This window comes from Anarhichas minor, unplaced genomic scaffold (genome assembly GCF_050575085.1).
Source record: "Anarhichas minor isolate MPS153535 unplaced genomic scaffold, ASM5057508v1 ptg000062l, whole genome shotgun sequence".
NCBI lineage: Eukaryota > Metazoa > Chordata > Actinopteri > Perciformes > Anarhichadidae > Anarhichas > Anarhichas minor.
In genome coordinates this window covers 5,668,347-5,691,744 of record NW_027466508.1, presented here as the reverse complement: position 1 = coordinate 5,691,744, position 23,398 = coordinate 5,668,347, and the positions used below count along the sequence as shown (strand labels likewise).

General features: G+C 42.1%; 1 protein-coding gene across 4 annotated transcripts in view; it reads left to right on the top strand.

The window, feature by feature from the left end:
* The window catches only part of ntrk3b (neurotrophic tyrosine kinase, receptor, type 3b), a 157,887-nt gene that overhangs the window by 116,948 nt on the left and 17,541 nt on the right, over positions 1 to 23,398 (top strand). For 3 of the 4 annotated variants that reach the window (XM_076077990.1, XM_076077991.1, XM_076077989.1), the window contains 4 exons: positions 2,999 to 3,187; positions 15,884 to 16,014; positions 19,197 to 19,369; positions 21,169 to 21,412. In XM_076077990.1, the coding sequence (XP_075934105.1) occupies positions 2,999 to 3,187; positions 15,884 to 16,014; positions 19,197 to 19,369; positions 21,169 to 21,412 (737 nt within the window). Of the gene's footprint in view, positions 1 to 2,998; positions 3,188 to 15,883; positions 16,015 to 19,196; positions 19,370 to 21,168; positions 21,413 to 22,230; positions 22,300 to 23,398 lie in introns of all 4 variants that reach the window. The other variant, XM_076077988.1, reaches the window with a different exon arrangement.

Genomic DNA, 23,398 nt, shown 5'->3' with positions numbered 1-23,398 from the left:
ACTGTTGCAACTTGAGAAATAGAAAAGTTTGAGCTGAAAAACCATCCGAAGTCTTTAGTCAAGGTTTGAATTAGACCCAGTGGCCATTGGTGGTGCATGGCTGAATTTACCTTCCGTACGAACCATATTACTGCAAAAGAAAAGTTGTGAAAAGGGACGAGAGATGAAAAGACTGGGAAAATAGCTGAAAGTTGGCTCATTTCATTTTCCAGTTCTCCTGAATAGATCAAAGTTGGCTTAATAGAGAGGAACTTTATTCTCAGATAGACGGTTCGGGGGAAAACGTGCACTTCCTGTTCCAATTCCATTCTGTGCACAGGCAGCGTCTCCGAAGATAAAAAAAAAAAACCCTCTCAGCGGCCGTTGGGCCCTTTCATCACTCAGGTAACATAAATGCAATTTTTTGGGGGAAGTTCTGAAGTCAAAACGTACAATTTCCCCTTCACTCCTCAGAAAACCTTCATCTCCATAAGAATCTAGTGGGAGGGCGGGTAGTTTTGAGTGCAGCCGTTTGGAGGGAGGGAGGCCAGGCGTTCCCCGAGGCCTCATCGATCTGGCACTGGAGTCCGACCAGATGGGTTTTCATTCCAATTCATATTGTATGAAAAAGCAGAGCATAATTCTAGGATCATTTTTGAGGTATCTTTTCACATCTTTTAAAGATTTCTCCCTTTGACTCAGCCCAACTTTCTCCTTGACCCAACTTGAATGTTTTTCAAGTGTAGTGATGCTTGAACCATTATACTTTGTATATCTTTCTGTCTGTGCTGTGTCGAGGAGAGTCAGAGCCATCGGCAGAGATTTAGTGTCATGGCGGACCACTCGTCCCCAGTGGTTGGGTAGATATAGTTCCCACAGTGAAGACCTCTGCTCTGCTGTGCACATCGCTCCAATAAAGCGGGTGCTCAGCTATGAAAACCCTGCATAAGGGCAAATGTGGTAAATAAATTTATGCTCACATGTCTCACTTCATCACACCCCGCCTCCCCTGCGACTCAGGGTCTATAATTTGATATGACTGGGTCTTGATTACTATTTACTGTGTTGTCAAGGTGAGCAAGAGACTCAAGTTTGTGGGTAAACAGATTGACTGTCACTGCTTCAATGAATCAGCTACTGTTGACTTTATATCCACTTGCCGTTCCTTTCCTCCCTCCACCGCCGAAGATTGCGGTTGTCGGAGCTGTGTGTTGCTTTAGGAGCAGCAGTGACAGAACGGGGAAACGGGATGACACTGGCTGACAGTAAATCATGTCTTTGAATTTTGATTAAAGAAAGGAAATTGGGGTTGGTTGACAGGAATGTGTTGTATGACACCATAAATTCAACCAGCACAGAGAGTGCCAATGCTCAAAGTGCAGCCCGTGGGCCAATGACAGCTCTCAGGAAAAAATGTTGTGCTGCCCCCGAATGTGACATGAAATGCATGTGTTATTTTCTAATCATCCGTGGTCCGTTTCAATACTTTCACTTTCAACATCCTAGATTTCATTTGCTACTCGGCTACTGCGTCAAACTACGGCCCCCCCCTAACAAGCGTCTGTTAGCAGTGGCGACTTCTAGAAAGCTACTGGTTGCGTGGCAACTAGTGGCACATCACAAGTGTCACAGGAATAACATTTTGTCATCAGTGCTGTTGCTGTTCACTTAACCCTGCAGTTTAATGTGGACCTGAGATGTGTGCATTTTTCCTGAGCGGCTCTCAATCATATGCTGGCTCCCTGAATTGATGCTCAGTCATTAAAACTTTGAGAACTCCTGCTTTACATGCAAATAGATATTTTGATTTAGTATCTAATTGTGTGTGCTTAAACAAGAAAGAATGGATGAAAGGATGTATTGATGAATCAATTTGTAAACTGGGCCTGCGACTAATGGTTATCGTCATTATTGATCAATCTGCCATTTGATCAGTAATGACGATAATCATTAGTTGCAATCTAATCCAAACCTGCCGAAAAATTATGGAAAATTTCCATTACAATCTTCCAGATCCTAAGGTGACAAATTGCCTGTTTTATTGGAGTCCAAATCCCAAAGATTTGACAAGCTGGAACCGGAAACATCTTTGCATGAAAGTATAGTTACAGGTATTTTTTTTTTTGTTTCAACTTAATAATTATATTAATTTATATTTTCATGCAATCAAATTTGACATGAGGTTGACATTCCTCTTGACAATTTTTATGCTATCTGTCAATTAATTCTAGACAACAGTACACTTAATATTTGGTTTCTGTGGAGGAAACTACTGTAGATTTGAGTTCATGAGGGTAGATTCAAGTAGAAACACGAAGTCTTTTTGAACCAAGCACACTGAGCATTAACTAACCACCTTTTCCCGTTCACATTTACAGCACTGTAACTGCCACTGCTGTAGCTGATTTACACTTGCCTGTGGCGGAAAACAAACCACCCACCTCCCCAACGGTTACCAATATGTCATATATGATTAAGCTGACTATCAGTTAAAGCTTTCCTCCAGACATGTTTAAAGACATAAAATACCCTGCTTTAAATAATGCCTGGTGTGTTTTTTTCCCACAAACTTCAATTACCTTATTACAAATGATTGAAATTCCATCAACTCCTTTCCTTTCATTAAAATATCCAAACTCTCTAAATGCGCACACATTTTTTCATTTGAAGAATAACACACAAGAAAATTACAAAAAAACAAAAGATGTTTCCACATCACATTTGTGTAAGTTGCATACTGGAACCCAATTTGCCTCCAGACTTGTGAAAATCAAACTCTGCACATCGATCATTCTGCACAGTGAAGTAACAACAGGCAAAGTTTCAATTTTGTAGGTGAAGGGGGACTTACTGTATAACTTGCATGTATGATACCTCAGGAAGTTGCGTTTATATTTTGGTCATCAGGTACATTGTTAGATGTGACAATGAAGGAGTCCAACAGTTTGACATAAAAGTCAGATAACATTTGGACTTTAAATTGTTAAATTGGCTCATCACTCTTATGTTCTCCTTCCAGGTCCGGTAGCTGTGATCAGTGGTGAGGAAGATTCTGCCAGCCCTCTTCATCACGTCAACCACGGGATTATTACCCCCTGCACTCTGGATGCGGGTCCTGATGCGGTCGTCATAGGGATGACTCGTATTCCCGTGGTTGAGAACCCTCAGTACTTCAGGCATGGACACAACTGCAACAAGCCAGCCACCCGTAAGTCCCTGTTCATTGTCTACTTTGTCCCGGTGGTGTGTCCCTCGGTGACCATTACCACACATTACTTGATTTTATGGAGATGCAAAGGGACCCTACTGTTGTTCAAGCATGATGCTAAGTATTCTTAAGTGTAAGGCACTTAAGAAAACTACCACAGAAATATTATGCGCTGTAAAGTAACAGCCAGTCAGACAGCCAGACAACAAACACAACGCCTTTGTTAGGCTCATTCCAACTGTTGCATCCCCATTGTAATTTGCTGTTTATCCTTACAATGATAAGAGCCAGGGCCCCCGGGGGCAATAGTATAATTTAGTGTCATCAACAGAGTCAGTGTGATAATATGGCGTTATTATCTGCTGGCTCCGTTCCAGACTCTTCATATAGGATCTGTTTAGACAAAAGCAGCCTTCGGTGTACCAGCCACTGGTGTGTCTCCCCCCCCCCCCCCCCCCCTCCACCTCACTCCACTCTCCCCCGGGACTCATGTTCCAGGTTTGGGAAAGACAAGACCACTTTAAAGCCTAATTACTCACAATTACATCAACTGCTCAAGAGAATCAGCAGAAAAACAACTGTGCCAGCAGCCAGCCGCAGCCTGGCACCTGCTGCTTCCTCTTCCTCGCGATACCAGGCACACCAGCCGAAGATTTAGCCAGGGACAACGGCACTCCTCCTCTCTGAACGTCAGCGTGCAAGATCAGGCTTCTCCGGACCATTTTAGCTTGGATCTGCGTTGTTTTGATCTTGGCTCGCTCTCAAAATGGCCGTCGGACGGGCCAACAGAAGTTGGCTCCTAAGCCGGAGCCAATGAGTGGGAAGGAAATCCCATTTAGAGGTGATAAATAAATGACGGCTCTTATGTTTTATGAATCGCATGAATTGTTAATGGACAGCCGGTGACTGATTTATGGCGTCTCATGCCTTGCACAGGAGATCTGATTGCGAGCTAATGAATAAATGACAATGGGCACGGATGAAACCTCCTCCCGATTACCACGAGCCTGGAGTCGAAAGTCAGACGCTGGCTGTGCACGACGGCTTTGAAGTGGGCTTTTACAGAACGTTCTCCCTCTCACAATGCTGCGTCCCTTGTCTTTTATTTTTTCTGAGTTAATTCTATGCGCGAGCACAAGAATAAAAGGAAACAAACCCTGAATTCATCGCACAGTCACAATGGCCGCTGCTCTACGCCAGCGGCTGGAAAAGGAATGGCTGCAAACGGCTTCTGCGGATCATTCGCTGAATATGAATGTATTCTTTACCCTCAGGACAAACAGACACACACGGACAGGGCGGGGGAAAGGAAAGGCCTACATGTGTCCATGTGTGTATCTTCACTATGTGTGTAGGTGGATGAGAGGGAAAAATTAATCTGTGAATGTGCGTGGTTGTAGGCGTACGGCTAGTGTGGCTTGTGGGTAGAGTGGATTGGACGATATCTCACCTTACTTTCCCTTCTCTATGGTTTGATAAGTGTCTTCAGTTAGGGGTCCCTTGAGTGCCCCCCCCCCCCCCCCCGGGTCCCCTTTGGATCCCTCATTGTGCTGCTGGCCTTGCTCAGCCTGGCTGTCCTGCAGCTTGACTCCCCTCTGTTACAGTACGGCGGCTTTGTTGATGCTCGGCCACCAATCCATAATGTATCATTCATTTACTTGAAAGCTTCTTATCCAGGAGAATAGCTTGCACACACAAAACACACACACACACACACACACACACACACCTCTCCCTACTGTCCGCAGTAGGCACACATAAATGCAAACACACACACTTCTCCTTACCTGTGTAGATCAGGAGTTCACTGATTCCACAACCAGTCTACTGCATAGTGTTCCTATTTGTCGGGCTCTGTGCATTTTGAAACCAGCTCCAACAACCATAACAGTGAGGAGGGACAGTCTGTTGCCGTGCTGGCTTCCGTTAAAACAGCTTCATGCGATGGGAAACTGGCCAGCTGCAGAGCTCACACCAGTGATTCCAGTGTGCTTTACCAGATGTATTATTCATGAGTGTTTGATCTTCAAGTCAATACTGGCAAAGTATCTTGGCTGTCATGCAAAAAAATAAAATATATACATATATATTATTCAATCCTAGTTGCCCTCTAGTTGAACCTGGCAACCTGTGCACTTGCATGCCGGAGAAATTTGGAGCATTACGGGAAAAGTGTTGTCACAGTTGTCATTCTGATGCCAATTTAAAAACATGAAGTGCCGCCGTTCAATTGGTTCATCTCCTGGGTGAACCGGTGGCCTCGACTTTGGTTACGGTAAACAGGCGAGCCATGACTGATTAGGACGTTCGAAGAGATCAGCTCTCTTTTTTCTTTTCTTTTTTTTCCTCTGCCTGGCTGGAAAAAGGACCAATCATGGGGAAATATATCCGCATTAGGGAGATAAAGGCAGAAAAGGCAAAGGACAATTCTTTAGCCTAATGACAGATCTATATCTAGTCGGATACGCTGTCTCACAGCAAGTGGCTTTGTTTTATCATTCAGCTTGCTATTTTAATTACGGATTTGCAACATCCCGCTGGCCAAAGTTAGACAATAGCTTCTTAATGTTGGAGTATAGCGTGTATAGCCTTTTATTACATCCATGTTATTAGGGATGTCACGCTTGGGCACTGCTCGGACTCGCCCCCACTCTGCCCCCTCTGTGTTGGGTGTAACAGAGACATAATTATTCTCATGGTGATGTTTTTTGAAGATTAAAATGTTTCTAGCAGAGTCGAGGATTGACTAATTTGGCAGTTTGAAAGCTCAGCAAATGAATGGAAATGTAGAGCAGATTGATTGAAAGGCAGTTGTCATTTTCTAAGGCTATGATTGCATGAATTATAGTTGGAAACAGAACGGCCCCACGGGTTAGCCAGTTGTGAATTCAAACAACCTACTTTAAAGAGCGTTAGTTGTGGGTTGTTAATTGTTGTTATAAAGTTATGATCATGACTAGGGTTCCCTCTCAATACAGCTAAGACCGTAGCGCTCCCAGCTGCGAACAATATATTTTTTTTGCTGCCTGTTGAAGAGCAACAGAAGTTGTTTCGGCTGTGCACCGGTATGACGGTATATGAAAAATTCATATCGTACGGGAAATTAAAACCGGTATACCGGTTCAACCGGTATACCGCCCAGCCCTACCTCTCACACACTTAAACCACACCCTCTCACACACTTAAACCACGCCCCTATCACACGTAAACCACACCCCTCTCACACACTTAAACCACGCCCCTATCACACGTAAACCACACACTTAAACCACACCCTCTCACACACTTAAACCACGCCCATATCACACTTAAACCACGCCCCTCTCACACTTAAAACACACCCTCTCACACACTTAAACCACGCCCCTCTCACACACTTAAACCACACCCTCTCACACACTTAAACCACGCCCCTATCACACTTAAACCACACCCCTATCACACACTTAAGCCACGCCCCTATCGCACTTAAACCACGCCCCTCTCACCCACTTAAACCACGCCCCTCTCACACACTTAAACCACACACTCTCACACACTTAAACCACGCCCCTCTCACACACCCTATCACACACTTAAACCACACCCTCTCACACACTTAAACCACACCCTATCACACACTTAAACCACACCCTCTCACACACTTAAACCACGCCCCTCTCACACACTTAAACTACGCCCCTGTCACACACTTAAACCACTCCCCGGTCACACACTTAAACCACGCCCTCTCACACACTTAAACCACGCCCCTATCACACGTAAACCACACCCCTCTCACACACTTAAACCACGCCCCTATCACACGTAAACCACACACTTAAACCACACCCTCTCACACACTTAAACCACGCTCATATCACACTTAAACCACGCCCATATCACACTTAAACCACGCCCCTCTCACACTTAAAACACACCCTCTCACATACTTAAACCACGCCCCTCTCACACACTTAAACCACACCCTCTCACACACTTAAACCACGCCCCTATCACACTTAAACCACACCCCTATCACACACTTAAGCCACGCCCCTCTCACCCACTTAAACCACGCCCCTCTCACACACTTAAACCACACCCTCTCACACACTTAAACCACGCCCCTCTCACACACTTAAACCACACCCTATCACACACTTAAACCACACCCTCTCACACACTTAAACCACACCCTATCACACACTTAAACCACACCCTCTCACACACTTAAACCACGCCCCTCTCACACACTTAAACTACGCCCCTGTCACACACTTAAACCACTCCCCTATCACACACTTAAACCACGCCCCTACCACACACTTAAACCACACCCTCTCACTAGGGCTGGGCGGTATGACCAAAAATGCATATCACGGTATTTTGTAAGATTCTGGCGGTTTCACGTTATATCACGGATATATTCTGGAGCCTCTCCCAGCTGTTAGCAGACTGTTAGCGAGCTGTACCCAGCATGCAGTTCGGCGGTGAAATTTTATAAATGTACAATTATTAGTGCTACAAATTGTTTATTTGTCACAAACTGTTGTGTCGTGGTGTTTTGCCCTGTTAAGTTGTTGCTCAAGAAGTCCAAGATGAGCTTCTTCTTCAGCTCAGCCCAGAAGGGAGTGAGGTTCAGAGAAAGCTCTGAAAAGATGGTTGTTGATGCCAGGTGCAGTCCTATGAAAAAAAACGCATCCAGATGGACAGAAACCACGTTTAAATTCAATGAAGAGCCCATCAGACACAGTTGAAAGTGCAAATACAACTGCCTTTTTCAGCCCATATAGAGAACAACTGCACAGACTAAGTGGTAAGCAATGGAAATTAAATAAATCCGAGAGTAAATTAGAAATGTTTGCTTCTGCAAACACGATTAATTACTTTTGCAAACTAGAGTGGTGGCAATATGCAAAAAAAACAAAAAAATAAAAGTTGCTCCACATTTCCTAGTCTTTGGTGTGTCTGCAAACACGTCCTGCATTAACATTAAGACCGGACCAACGAGTTGCCAATTAAAGTTGGATGTAAATGTAACACATTCTCATGAGAGTTGACAGGTCAGCTAAATACATATAAATACTTTATTCCCATCAGGCCTACAGGGTTTATTTTTTGTAACACTCTTCTGCTTGAGTACAAACACATTTGATACTGTATCTTTGAGTACACTGCACTAAGATGTCAAATATAGCAATTTTGTGTTGGTAGTCACTTTCAAAGAAACCTCCCCTGAGCAGCAAGTGTGAAGTACTTAAAGCTTAAGTGTGCTTAATGCTTAAACTTTAATCCAGCAATAACACCGAGGTTGAGCTTAAGGAGAAGCCATTGTCAAAAGGAAATCAATGTACAATTTGATCTCTCTATATACGTTTAGTGGTATGGAGGCACTAAGTGTTCAATTTCAATTAGATAAATACAACATTATGAAATGAATAAAAGAAATGATTCAATTGTGTAAAATAGTAAAAAGTATATGCAAAGGTCTACATTTTTTTTTTTGAAATTGCATTTAATTATTCTTCTTTTAATATTAAGAGTTTAATTGGAGGTCATTTTCATTACATTATATACATTTTTGTTTTGTAATGTTTTTCACAATGTAACTCTTTAAGACGGTGTTGTCACCAGTCATCCCCTCATCTTTCAGCCAATCACAGGCCCCCTTCCTCTCCTAAGCAAGCTCAACAACTGCTGCTTCATTTCGGCAGTTAGTTAGCCAGAGCAACAAGTCATTCTGAATCAACCAACTATCTTTTGCTGTGAATGACTGCAATACACAAAAACTCCTTTTATTTAGCTTGACATGCTACGCAGCTAATCGTCTTAGCCAGGCTGGCTTGTGAGCCTGAGATTATTACCGTGCATCGAAGTGAAGACAAGAACATTTCATGTATGATTATTTATTTCATAATGTCTTATTTATTTCTTTAATATTGAACATATTGGGACTCCATATCTTTGGCTTGGCTTGAAATTTTAAACTTGAAATAAACCAAGATGAGTGTGTGATGCATGTTTTTGTTGTCATAGTGTAGCCAGGAATTGCTGTCTATTCACACACAAGACACAGTGTTGATCAAGGCCAGGCAGCAGCAACAGAAACGCAGGCCGGCAGTCAGCCAGCCGCAGCAGGTTGGGAAGAGATTCCCACTGAGAGTCAACAGTAAATGCTAGTTGTTCATGTCACAGTCGCACAACCACGCCAACAGCCCCTACAGTGAATTTGATGGTGGGGAGCTTTTTGTATGCTATCAACTGGTGGATGAGTACCTCACACCTAACTATGAGCTCTCTGTGGGGCTCTTTCTGTAGGCAAGCTAAGCTACGAGTGCATTACAGTGATCTCAGTGAAATTACTCCCCTTCTGATTTCAGTAAAAGCCAGATCTCAGAGGAGCCGGCAATGTTGAAGCGTCCACCCTGCAAAAGACATGTTGTCAATGAGGAGAAGCCCCGCATCGATCGACCCACCACACACTCACACACTCAGGAAGGCTGTCAGGCAGAAAAATACTCACGCACACACCTGCGAGGCAGAAAGGCACACAAATGCACAAAGCTGGCATGTAGACGAAGAAAAAGACATCTTCAAAGGCACACAAACACACACACACACACACACACACACACACACACAGAGACAGACACAGGTACAGAACAAAGCCCTCCAAACAGCTTTGCTCCCCCTGACCTGACTAGCTGAGTAAAAGTTCGGCTGCGTTGTCTCTCGGCCTCCAGGGAGAACGTCCGCTGCCGTTGAGGCCTCAGGTGAGCCAAGACAAATGAATGATGCTGAGATTTAATCTCAGGGCTTTTCAGCGTGCCACTCTGGGTAAATGGGCAGCAGGATGCAGCCCAAGTCCGCCTGCAGAGGAAACTGAAGGTTAAAGTGACTTGTCCTCGCCACTGTCGATAGGCACGCTCCCTAATAGCTGTTTCCTTCCCATCGGTGGGGGAGGAACGAGGCGGTCAGTGTCTATTTAGAGGCTGAAGAAACGAACATAGATGGAATATTTATATTGGGGGGAAAAATAGGAAAGAGGGGGCAACTGGTACAAATGGAGCGTTAAACAGGTTACTGAATGGACACAGTGGTTTCCACAGTTTCCTCAGGAGAAATCACTATTTTCTTTCATTAATTTGTCCGTGCAGACATTATTTGACAGTTTTACAGTCAGGGCAATAACCTGGAATCTTTTCATGATAATACGCTTTTAACATTTAGGTAGTATATTATTATTACTTATTTCACAATAAGTTAAACAAGTTTGTTTCAGCTGCAAGAGGAGAGAAAAGAAATTATAGCAACAGTCACTCAGGATTAAGAAAATACAATCTTGGGTTAAAGAAAACCTTGTAAGGCTTGATAAAGCCTTTTGCGGCTCCAGAGGGAGCTCAGCCAAATCCGATACATTGCCTCAAGTGATGTCACTTGAGTTGGTGTCTTTTGGGTCTTAAGACTGCAATGTGTCAGAAAGAAGTACGTTTACCATACCTCTGGAGCCCACTTCTCATCTCTGCTTGAGGCTAGCAGCTCAAGGCTACATTAGCGGCTTTTAGCATAATGCATCCAAATCTCCAAATCAATCAGTGGTTGAATTAAAGAAATGACTGGTGTTATTTTAATTAAAGAACGTAAGTTCTCCTGGGTAATGAAAATTAAAATAGAATCACTTTTTTAACTGATGCATCGAAAGCGACGTAAACACTACGAACATAGTTGAGATCTACGTCAATAGACTCTCTAGTTGCATTATTGTTACCGCAGAGCTGAACTTAATATATTCACTGACAGTGAAAGTATAGATATTCTTTTGATGTCATAACATTATTTTTTGAATGGTTCCGATAGCTTTGAGAATTTGCTTTGAAATTTACAAGATACAATCCAAAACGTATTCTGCCAATCACATTTATTCAGTCCGAAACACAACAAATCATAAAAGTGAAATTTTGGCACAGAGCGAGTGCAGGAGATCAGTTAAAGTGAATTTCAGATTTCAGAGACTGAAACGACATATAGCTCTATATTGAGGATAAACTAGCTACAGCGTTCTAAATTATAACCTATGTTTCAATAGCATTTCAGTGATTTTTCTACGTGTCAGGTTTTACAGTTTCTCCCCGTCATATTTCTTGGCAAATATGGGCTAAAGTGTAAATATCATAAATTACAGTGGTGCAGGTTTAAAAGTGAGATGCCGCCACAGTAACGGCAGTATGTTTACGCCTCCCCCTCGATATGGCTCCGTCAGTATGTAAACCTCTCGGTGCAATCACAGTGTACTGATGGATGGGTTCGTTTTTACACCAACATCAGTCTTACTCTTACAGCATGACAATATATTCCTGTGTCGTCTCATATTGCTGTAGGCAGTGTATGTCAGTGTGGTCTAGTGGAAAAGCCTGTTTAGTCTAGAGTCTCTTTAAAAAAAATAAAGTCTCTAAACTGGGTTGAAAAGTTTCCAAATCTGGTGACCAAGTTGTTAAACGGGCAGCAATGTTCATCTTACAGGAATAAAAGTGGCACTATATGATCAAGAGTCCGCAAAGCTTTGTCAAGCGCGGTTAAGTTCCCATCAGTTATTCTACGCAGTAACATTTAAATCTTGACATATTTTGACACCTACAGTTAAGGCACTTTTTTGGGCTTTCCGACTGTCATATACCAGATCACAGTAACTTCTGATCTCTTAAAGAGAGCAAAGGGAGACAAAATTCCTGGAGTAAAAGTGCAAAAAGAGTTCATGGATCATCCAGTGAAGGCCTTTATGTGATTAGTAGGCAAACATTTCCGAAAAAAAAGAGTGAATTTCTAAAATAATGAAGTGAGTTTAATAACAGCGAGTGTGCTTCAGTTTGGTTGATTTACATAATGACAAAGATACAAGTTTGGATATTGTGATGAAGCTGATAAGATATGTTTAAAACAGATGCAAATGACCAATTTGCACATGATAGGGAACCCATCGATGAAGCCTCGCCTCACCTCACGGCAAAAGAGAATACACAAAAAGTGAAAGTCAAGATAACAATCGAACGCTAACTTATGAGGAGAAGTTATGATATTGTTGTCTGACGTCTGGTTGAAAAAGTTTTCTCAGCCGCCACCTGCTGATCGATAAAAACCTTCACATTGTTTCACATGTTCTGGCATTTCACCAACTATGTCACCCGGATGAGCTTAATGGCGGGTGCGACGACAGTATAAGCTTCAATACCTGGATCATCAGCGTGACAGGCAAGCGATAATAAGGGCAGCGCTTATCCTTGAATGATCATGAACGTTGCAGGAGCGCATGGAAAAGAATTACAGTAAAAGATTATTCATATTTCTTAAAGAAAGTACAATAGTGGAGAAGTAAAGATAGGATTCAGTGGGGGTGGATGTAAAGCCTGGAAACTCTTAAAACAAGTAAGAAAAACAATCTCTGCTCCTTTATCAGCTGCGAAAGTGTCAGAGACATTTGGCCTTTGAAATCTAGTCAAAACACATTTTGAATTAAAATGTGTATCGACGTAGGGGATGTTTTCTTCAGCTCTAGGAGAGCAGATTTCTGGTGGATGAAGCTTTGACAGCAGTGATGTGTGAGTGTCCCTGGTGGGACTCTCACACGCCAAACTGTCTGCCAGCTTCTGCAGCCACTTGTGTTCTGATCTACTTTAGAAACTGGGACATGTCTTCATATTTAACACCGATTTTCAGCAACGGTGGTTCTGATACCGTCTGACGGGGACACCAGAGGAGCAGGTGACATTTTTTATGAATCGCCTTCTCAACATGTTCGCCAGATGGTCTGGTGATTCTGGAGAAGTTACACAAAAGGAAAGGGAAAAAGAAAAAACCAGAGGGACGGTCAGACTGAACTCGTCTGTGTTTGTGAATGAGGAAATATTTCAGAGACTACACCATTCTGTGAACTCTTTTTGGCTGGCTCCCGTTTGTTATCTCTCGCGGAAAATCCTATACGAGCTGCATAACGTGATCATAGGCGGTAAGAGTTCAAATAGATGAGATGAATTGGAAAATTGCAACCAATCACACCTTAACAGTATGTATTTATAAAAAAACAGCGGTGGTCCAATCATACTGAGGATGCTGACGTTCTACAGGGGACATGTCTGTCTCTTAGCATTTTAGCCATAATGTGCATATTCAAGACCCTTTTACAGGAACCTTTGTTTCAAAACGAGTCAGCTGGAAACATTTAAGAAGTCACCTGGAGACAGATTTTTACCCAACTCATGAAGCTAACATTAGCCTAATTAGCTCGCTAGCTACAGCTGTAGGAAAGTCATCTCAGTCAAAGGAATTGACGGTCTGGCTAGAAATGAGAAGTTGAGTTTTTCAAGATATTTCCTCCTCAATTCTCTGTCAAAAAAAACGACCCGTGTTGCTTCAATAGCTACTAAGAGTCTTGGGGGGCAAATCCGCCCCCATTCTCACAGCAGAGTCTTTTGACCTGTTTTACAAATAATTTCTTCCCACCTGAAACACATGAACATTCCTCCCGGCTGCAGAAAAATATAATCATTGAGGGGAGTCAAACTTCGCCGCTGCTTGGTGTTTTTTTTTTTTTGCTGAAAGTTAACTGCCTCCTCTGCAGAAAGAGATCAAATAGCATTACTGTAGGTGTTGGGAGAAGCTGTAGCAACACTGACCTGCCTCAGAGTTTCAGGATGCCTCACTTTTATGTTTGCTGGTGACAACAGATGCAACAGCTCATGAGCTCTCGCTGCAGGGACGTCAGTGATTTTTCAGTATGTAGTCTTGTGTGCCCATGACTCCTCAGTGACATATTTTCTATAATACGTATACAAGCACCAGTGTGATTTAAAATAACACACAGATGGAGGGCGGATAAAGACCCTGGAAGTTTACTTCTCTACCAAGGACACGTTGTACTGGTTGACTTTGCTAACAAGAGAATGTATAAGAAGCCTGCAGATATTTTGTGAAAATAACGCATGATGTGTCAGCTGCATCACAGGGCAGTTAAATCAATACATGCCAATATGCAGTGAACAGCTCTTTCCTACAGCAATAAAAAAGCCTTGAATTAGTGATGTCACTGTCAAATCGGACAATCGGGCCAAAAGATTTAGCTTGATATTAAATTCAATTTAAAATTGTGTTCAACCTTTTAATAATTCATGTAATTATGCTGTGCTGCCCCATTTATTTTTCATCCATGGAGTGGAACCTGGTGCACCTCTGTAATGAAATCTTAGGCTCTTAATGGTTTTGATCAGATTAAGAGAGGAGTGGTCCACAGACACTGAATAATCTGTCCGGGGGCATAAACAATTAACATAATGACTTATTTAAATTGGTGGCATTCCTCCTTATGTACTTTATAAGTAATTGTGGTTAAACAAATATTGGACACTGATTGCTTGTAACCAATAGAACGTAATTTAATTCCAATGGTTCACATTTTATTTTATTTGTAATTTATGATTTGCTTTCAAATTTAATAACTTTGGTTTGGACCTTCACCTATGTATGTGTCTCCAGTTGCTGAGCATTAAACAAGCTAGTTTATTATCATATTTTAACACAGATATAGTTACTGTTCAGCTCAAACTACTCTATGATGTCCAACCCTGTATATTGTGGTCGTGCCTCTCATTTTCTTTTACATGTCTGGTTGGGAAACTATATATAAATATATCTGTGTCTATGTGTACATTTTTTTAGAAGCACTGCAATGCTCATGGTAAACCTACAAGCTATCATGTTTTATTCAGAGGCATGAAGAGCCGTTCTGTGCAGGAGCCAACAGCTCCTACACTTTCCCAACTCTTTCATACTGAGCCTGGCAGGTATCAGGGTGTAACAGTTTACTCCTGATACCTGCCATTCTTCATACTTTCTGTCTCACTATTTTCTCACACTTTCTTCCTCTAGCTCTGTCATGCTCACTCATGCACAACACAAAAGGCTGAAGGTCACAACATCCAATGATTGGCTGTAACTGTCCTGCAACTTTAAAATGATCCCAGAGTGAGTTGTTAGGAAAGAGAAAGAGAATAAGAAGTATAGGGAGAGACAGTGGGTCTGCTTTTCTCCCCATGCTCAGCTTGTTGTTTTATTTTCCTCACAGAGATTTTACAGAAGTTCGACATTTTACAATTCTCATCTCATTAGAAAATGTCCCGTTGTGTTGTTTTCAGTGCCGACAGTAAAACCAAGTAAACCAGATAAGAGATGTGCGGCTCGGTAGGTCCGGTGTCATCCTGCAGTTTCTTTGCACTTTGGAGATTTAAAACCACTTGAACCAACAATGTTCCCAATATTGTAACTTCACAGTTAGATAAAACATTTGTCCCACTTTGACAATAACACATATTCGGTTTCTGCTTCACTGTATCACACTTATATAAAGAGAAATACTGAAATATAAAGACGTTTGTTTTTTTATGGATTCACTATTAAATCAAAGATGTCTTCTGCATCATTTTTGTTCTCACTTCCTCGAACTGTATCTTTACAGACTTGAGATATTGATATCGTGATAATCGTACGACAAATAGCTGCCAGTGTGCTGCTCTTTGCTTCTTTTCTCCCTCAAAACATTTTTTCTGCAACCACAGCATGGGTTTTTTATCCCACAAAAATGTGTAGCATCTGAGGAAAGCCTTTTTAAAATGACTCATGTCACTACTTTCCTCCCTCCCTCCGTTTCTCACCCTGTCTGTGGTTCAGTAGTCCAGCATATAAAGCGGAGAGACATCATCCTGAAGAGGGAGTTGGGCGAAGGAGCATTCGGTAAAGTCTTCTTGGCAGAGTGTTACAACCTCAGCCCCACCAAGGACAAGATGCTGGTGGCTGTCAAGGTATGTTTTCTGTGTGTGTGTGCGGGTGTGTGTGTGCGGGTGTGTGTGTGCGCTCATGTTGCAAACAGCACAAAAGGAATTGTTCGACATTTTGGGTAATACGCTTTCACTGTGGAGAGTTCGATGAGAAGATCACCACTCATATCTGTATGAAAATGTGAAGCTAAGCCTTGAAACAGTGGAAACAGCGAGCCTTATCCGTGATATAGTGCCCTCAAAAAGCAAAGCAGTGTCAAACTCATGGACAACGCAAATTGCAATGAGTCTCATTTTATAGTTTGAAAAAGAAAAAAGACCAAACAGTTGTGCAGCATAATGTGCCAGAATTTTGGGAGAGCCTTCCTACAGAAGTCCAGTATTCATGTTGAATGATGTGTTGGCCTATCACGAGCCCCTGCAGTGGGCTGTGCCATCATAAATCAGTTTTATGCGAATGTCATGGCCCTCTCCGCAGGCCAGCCACCATCACTGTGTACAGTATATCCAGTTCCACTTACAGATAGCCACTGGTTAGTAATCCCGCTGATATGAGCAACTCTGCAACTCTACTCCTGTCAGTAATAATGCAAAAAACTATAAGAATCGGTAAAACATGAATTTACTGCTCACTATGGAGTAAACCACCTGGTGTTAAGTTAGGAGCAGTGAATGGAGTCTGGTGCACACGATAATGCACACGGTGGTGCACACGATATAGGCTAAGCTAACCGTCTCCTGATTGTAGCTTCATACTCACACTTGAGTATGGTGTTGATCATCTCATGTAACTCCCAGCAAAAAAGGTGATTAAAGATATTACCCAACATGTACTAGAAATGGGGATTTGGCATCTGTAACCTGAGACACAATTGAGATAAAAAGAGACTTTAAAAAGTGTTCAGTTTCGTGGCTCCCGCCAGGGGCAGGGCACCCTGACCTCTTATAGGTTTTATAATAAAACCTATAAGGTTTTATAACCTTATAACCTAACCCTAACCCTAACCTTTTATAACCCCAACCTTTTATAATAAGCACCCTCTACAGGGACCTCTTTATTTTTAAAACACAATGCAATGTGCATTTTCATCTGAACATGTTCCTGTCTGTGATGAAGCAGAAACAGGCTCTGTGAATACACTTAAAGGTCAACAAAGGGAAAATTCATTGCAGCGCTTTGCCTCAATTTATTGTAGTCGAGCACTTGAAGGTATTGTTTTGGAAGGATGCCCAGACAAGAAACATATCCTTAAGAGTGCGGTTTGATTTGGTAATAGATTTTTATGGCCATTTTACCCACTCTGCCGTACATCTCAACCACCTCCAGCACTTCACTGCAAGAACAGCACATATGAGTAAATGTATTTCCATCCCAAGGTCTTTCCATCTGTAATAGCGCCAGCAGCATGCTGAGAAAGCAGGTACCCAGGCCAAGGAGATCAAAAGAAGCAACTTGCTGTGTTTTCTTGTTCCCGAATGATGTGTCAAGAGTCTTATTTTCCCCTCCGATAGAGGCTGCAATATAAAGCACGTTATTGCTGTTATGTGATTTTTTTTTTCTCCCTTATTTTCTGATAATGACGCCAACTGACATCACATCAAAATTTGATATGTCATGTGTGCTCCACTTCAGAGGAGTTCAAGGCACTCCTTGTTTGATTTGTCTACCAATCAGATCAATTTGTTTTGTGGACAGTTTCTTTTTCCTAAAAAAAAGAAAAGAATATATATATATATATATATATATTAGGTGGATATAATGCATAGCCACCTACTGTATACTGTATTTCTAAAGAAAATGAAAAACTCAACCAGGACAGACTACTTTCAAAGCTTTCTTGATCATTATAAAGATATTTTAGCATAATTTGGTATTAACTCAAAATCGTGTTTACCATCCACTAGCAGGCAAATCCAATAATCAAACAGCAACTGTTTTTCCCATGTTATCTTTTCCATTCCCATGGAATCACGCTGGTGCTGTTGGTGATGAAGGAAAGGAGGTGGGCAAACAAACACATCGACATGAGCTGGAGGCAGAAACAAAAGGGAACCGATTATTGGGTGTAAAGAAAGAGTTCAGAGGATAGTGTTTGATCCAGCAGGACTAGGGGTCTTCAGCCATGCTAGCTGCTCTGTGAGGCTGTGCTTAGGTAGAGCGGTGTTTTGAGCTAAATGTTCTCTCAATGCTAATGCTAAAAAGCTGATGTTTAGCGTGTTCTCCATCTTTACACGTTTGAATTAGCACTAAACGCATGTATTAGTACAGCTGAGGCTGATGGAAATTCATTCGTTTTGCGGTTCGTCTTTTGTGAATAAAAGATTGGAGATCTTAAACTTTTGACCTGCTGGTGTCAGTTGATGAAAAGTCATGCAATCACCAAAAACTTACTGTTGACCTTGTTTACCTGTAACTAATTACATGGTAATAATCCAGCAGTTGTCAAGCCATTTTACTCAAACACAAAACTACCAAGCTTGTGGTGCTAGAGGACAAATGAGGTGATCAACAAGTCAGTAGTAGTAGTAGTAGTAGCAGTAGTGGTAATCTTACTTTGCATGGCAGCTTGATCACACAAAAATCCATCTTGTGAGGCTTCAAGTAATGTGTTTGTGTCAGAACCACCTGTATCTCGACCAATCAGCGTGCTGTGAGGAGCTACTGGCAGCTACAGGCGTGGTTATGTTTGTGCGAGAGGACACGGAGAGGCAAATATACGTTCTAAACGTCAATGACAACTTCTAAAGACGTTAGTGTTGACGCTGCAACAACAGGGTTTATTATATGCCCCCTTTACGGGAAACAAGGTTTTGGTCCTAAACCTCGCAAAGACCAAAAGTAATGGTAAGTTCAAGTGGTTGTTCAAAATAGTCAAAATGTATTAATTTCATGTCCAGGAAGTTGCCCTCATCCGGCCACCAAAGTGGTATACTTGTTTTACTTCAATAAAATAACTATATGTAGTTTTATACCTGCTTCCATGAATGATCACTGTAATTCACCATCGGACAAATGACTGGCACAATGGACTGTAAGGTACTAAGTGCTGCAAATGATACTAAGTGCTGCAAATGATACATTGGTTGCTTTCTCCAATCTTGGAAAGGGGCAGGCCCAGTCAGCTCATTATGACTGCCCCAACCATCCATTCCAATATTTACCTTTTCTGAATGCGTTACGAAGACTTTTGTATCTTCACTTTCAGACACTGAAAGATCCCAACCTGTCGGCAAGAAAGGACTTCCAGAGGGAGGCTGAGCTGCTGACCAATCTGCAGCATGACCACATCGTTAAGTTCTACGGAGTGTGCGTAGACGGAGACCCTCTCATCATGGTGTTCGAATACATGAAGCATGGAGACCTCAACAAATTCCTCAGGTCAGTTTGTCACTGAAGGTAAACCTCAATGTACCAGGCTAGTGTTGGCTCAGCAAATTATAAAATGCATCATATGAACAGACAGTAGGAAACTAAAGTGGGTGAAAGCTTAAAAGCAGTACAAATGTGTGTTTTTTGTGTGTGTGCCACCTGTTCTTGGATCCTTTCCACTCAGGGTACTGGTTTGACTTTTAAATGAAAGTGTCCACCAAGTTATTGACAGCCAGTAATTGTAAAGCTTCAATAAGAGTCCAAGAAAACTGAAATTACTTCGTCAAAACTCTGCTACCGATACAACTTCACAGCCTTCTGGGTTATCAAACATGAGCTCTTTAGTGCTTTTGTTCCGTAATGTCAGACTGTACCGAGGGAGGTGACCTCTGATAAGCTTCAACAAAAGAGACACGATGCCTGTACACCGAGCGCTTTGGTAATGGGAAGCTTTACTGCAGTTGATGTCAGTGTGCGCATGAGTCTGGCATAGAAGTGTGTTGTTTCAAGTGTGTTGACAGCAGCCGTGTGTGTGTGTGGTCTATCTTGTTTTAGAAGTTTGAGCAATAGTTGAAAAGATGACATGTTACGATTGGGTGTGAGTGTGTGCTCAGATTCAAGAGCGCGTGAAGACTTTCTGTTGGGAAATCAGTCCTGAAATGAAAGGCAATGTCGCGAATGATGAAATTCTTTCATGCAAGGTGCAAGACGTGACTGATTTTTGGTCTATTGGCCCTGTTGGTCACATTTAACAAATGAGATGTGTGGGGAATCAGTAGGAATGAACAGCGTATCTGATGTGCAGGTCCAGCTTGACCTTTCAGATGAAAGGAGGGCGACCTGCCCTCATTCAGCCACTACTAAATTTATCTGAAGTGAAATAGAGGTAGAGAGACAAAGAGACACACACTAAGGAAGAGTAATACTAATCCATCTACAGTGGAGCTGAGTTATTACACACACTCTTAAAGCCAAGAACGGTGAATTTTACCAAAATTGAGAGATGGAAAAAGAAAGACGAGAGTGGCAGAGCTTCCCTGCATGGCACATAGTCTGTAGTCACGGTGACAAGAAGGGGAGGACAACAGCAGGGACTTCTCACAGGAAATTAGTTCTTCATCATCACCTACAAATGCCAAGTAGGGAAAGAGCTCTCCACCCATATGGCACTTGTTCTGGTAAATGTACGACTTAGAGCACCTCGATGAAATTCATGAGCCTTGAGGAAAATTTCTGACATGCTGGACTTCAGTATATGAAAATGTGGCAGAAACTGTTCCACCAATAACTCAGTTTTGCTTTACAATTGAACCTGCTTGAGTGCTTACAGGTTATAGTCGTTGTGTTAATGATTTAGCAACCCATCTTTGTTATGCTAATTATTCTCGATAGGTACAAAAAAAGGCACCAATACTGCCAGTATAAGGGTTTGTTAGCACTCTAAGGAGCTTTGCTGAAAAGGCTTTAAATGGTCCCGCATCCAGTCGTTAAAGTGAGATTATGTAACTTTCAAAAGAAGAAATAGCACAAATTTCCTCTCACGAGTTAAACGGTTAACTCCCAAGCAATATAATAAATAAATACTTCAATACAGTCTGGTAGAGACTTATTTGGTCTGGTATGACCAGAAGCTTATGTGGCTAATGTCAGCCAACTTGAGTCCTGACTATCATGAGTCAGTTCAGTACTTTTGGCCACACTGGGCGCTAATCTCACTTTTAAAAATGACTCAAACTCCATCATCAATATTAGATCATCAAATCAATCATTAATCCTTTTTATTTTTTTTTATTTTTTTTGTAACTCAGAGCCCACGGCCCAGATGCCATGATCCTGGTAGACGGACAGCCACTGCAGTCCAACGGAGAGCTGGGCCTTTCCCAGATGCTGCACATCGCCACCCAGATTGCCTCGGGCATGCTCTACCTGGGCTCCCAGCACTTTGTCCACAGAGATCTGGCAACCCGTAATTGCCTTGTGGGCAATGGCCTGCTGGTCAAGATTGGAGACTTCGGCATGTCCAGGGACATCTACAGCAGTGACTACTACAGGGTAAGACCTCACCACCATCCTTATTATGTGCTTGTCATTTGCCATCAAAGCACAGGGGGCTAGAGAGGTGTTCAGAGAGTTCAGACTGCCAAATCGATTAAAGATGGAAGAAATGTACATTTTTGCCTCACTTCAAATGTGTTTTCGATAGTCGTCTTGCTTTAACATTATGGTCAACAGAGAAAAATAACAATAACAAATCCACTTTTTGGTCTCTTCCTGTACATTTTAACGTAAGACCAATATAGCATGAGCATTAGTAGACTCCACCTGACACATAAATATTACATTTTAGTTCAGAACACTTTTTTATGTTTATATTTGGGTCCAAAAGAACCCTAATAATTCCTGTGGGACCGCTAACTAAAAAGATATTTCTAAAGGGTGAAGACTTCCGTGCTCTCTCTGGATTTTTTTGTTTTGTTTTGTTGATGTTTTTGTTTCTGTCTTTTCTTTTGTACGGAGAGTGAACAGCTCTCCCTCCCCATTGCAGCCCACGGCCCCCATACCAGCCCTCATGCACTCATGCAAGGATGGAGCGGTTTAGCAGTGTGGTATAGGAGACGAGCCTGCTGAGCCTCCAGCCTCATGCTTAGAGGCTTGTTTACATAGCTCACGATTAATGTCCTCTCTACTGTTTAACGAGATTAGCAACTCTGAACGTCGCAAACCAGGCGGCAAATGCCGGGCTGAGGAAGTTAGCATTTCTCTGAATAAATAACTGGTTATTATGGAGGAATGGCTGCTACATGTCTGGATCCCTTAAACAGCCTGGTCTTGTGAAATGACTTTAGGTGCGTCTGATTTTGTTTTCCCAGCGTGGCAGCTGGGCCAGTTCGGACCTTGCTGGGGGCAACGCCAGCAGTTATGAAGTACTTGCCTGCTGGGTGAGCAGCTCTGCACACATAAAATAATTTGTGAGGAAATTTGTGCGAGATGTCTTTAGTGTTTGGTACATTGCTCCACCATGCACACCATCTGTGTGGTGTGTATATGATCAAAATCTGAATATTTAGTTTTGAGTTGTTCAAGAATTATGCCAATATTGTGTTTGTGTGTGTGTGTGTGTGTGTGTGTGTGTGTGTGTGTGTGTGTGTGTGTGTGTGTGTGTGTGTGTGTGTGTGTGTGTGTGTGTGTGTGTGTTCAGTGTAGGCTGGGGATATGGTTGAGTGTGTGTCAGTATATCCAATCTAACTGTTTTGGCCCTGAGAATAGACAAGTGTCAGGTTGTCAATGAGGACAGGAACAGAAAGTCAGTCGAAAAAAAAAAAAGTGTCATGAATAATTCTGTTTAAAGATCTCTGATCTCAACAAAGCAGCAGTGTTGGGAGGCTGTTGAGACCAAACAACATAGAACGTAACTAACACTACAATCTACATTTTATGTATAAATTCCAACGTACTGTTAATTTAAGACCAATTTCACAAATTAATTCTGTGCTCATGTGAAGCTATTTAAATTATAGAATATCCAAAACTACCCTTGTGTCTCTGTGATATAGCATAATGGCATATTCATTTTCCAGCCACACTTCTGAAATGTAACATCAGAATCAGAAACGGTTCATTGCCAGTAGTACGTTTGCACATACATATTCAGAGTGAGTTCACTGTTGGTTTAGCATCAAGGGTCTATAAATACTCTACTCATAATCTTGAATACTCATTATAAGCTTTTTCTTGAGGAGCATAATTGGATGTTTAGACATTTGCGGCTTTGTGTTGGCCAGTTTTAATGGAAACCACGGCAGATATTATGCTATTCGTCTTGCATATAGGGTGTTGCAGCATCTAGTCTCTCTGTCAAAGTAAATGGAGCACGCATGTATGGATTCTGTGTGTGTTATTCCCATTCTGCGTGTTTCATCTGCATAGCTATCGTTCCATGGCTGCCTATGAATTCACTTTTGCGCTCATGTGGTCTTTATTTCTGAACTGAATTACTTCAGGGTTGATCATAGACGGCCAAGGAGTGTTTAAGTTAAT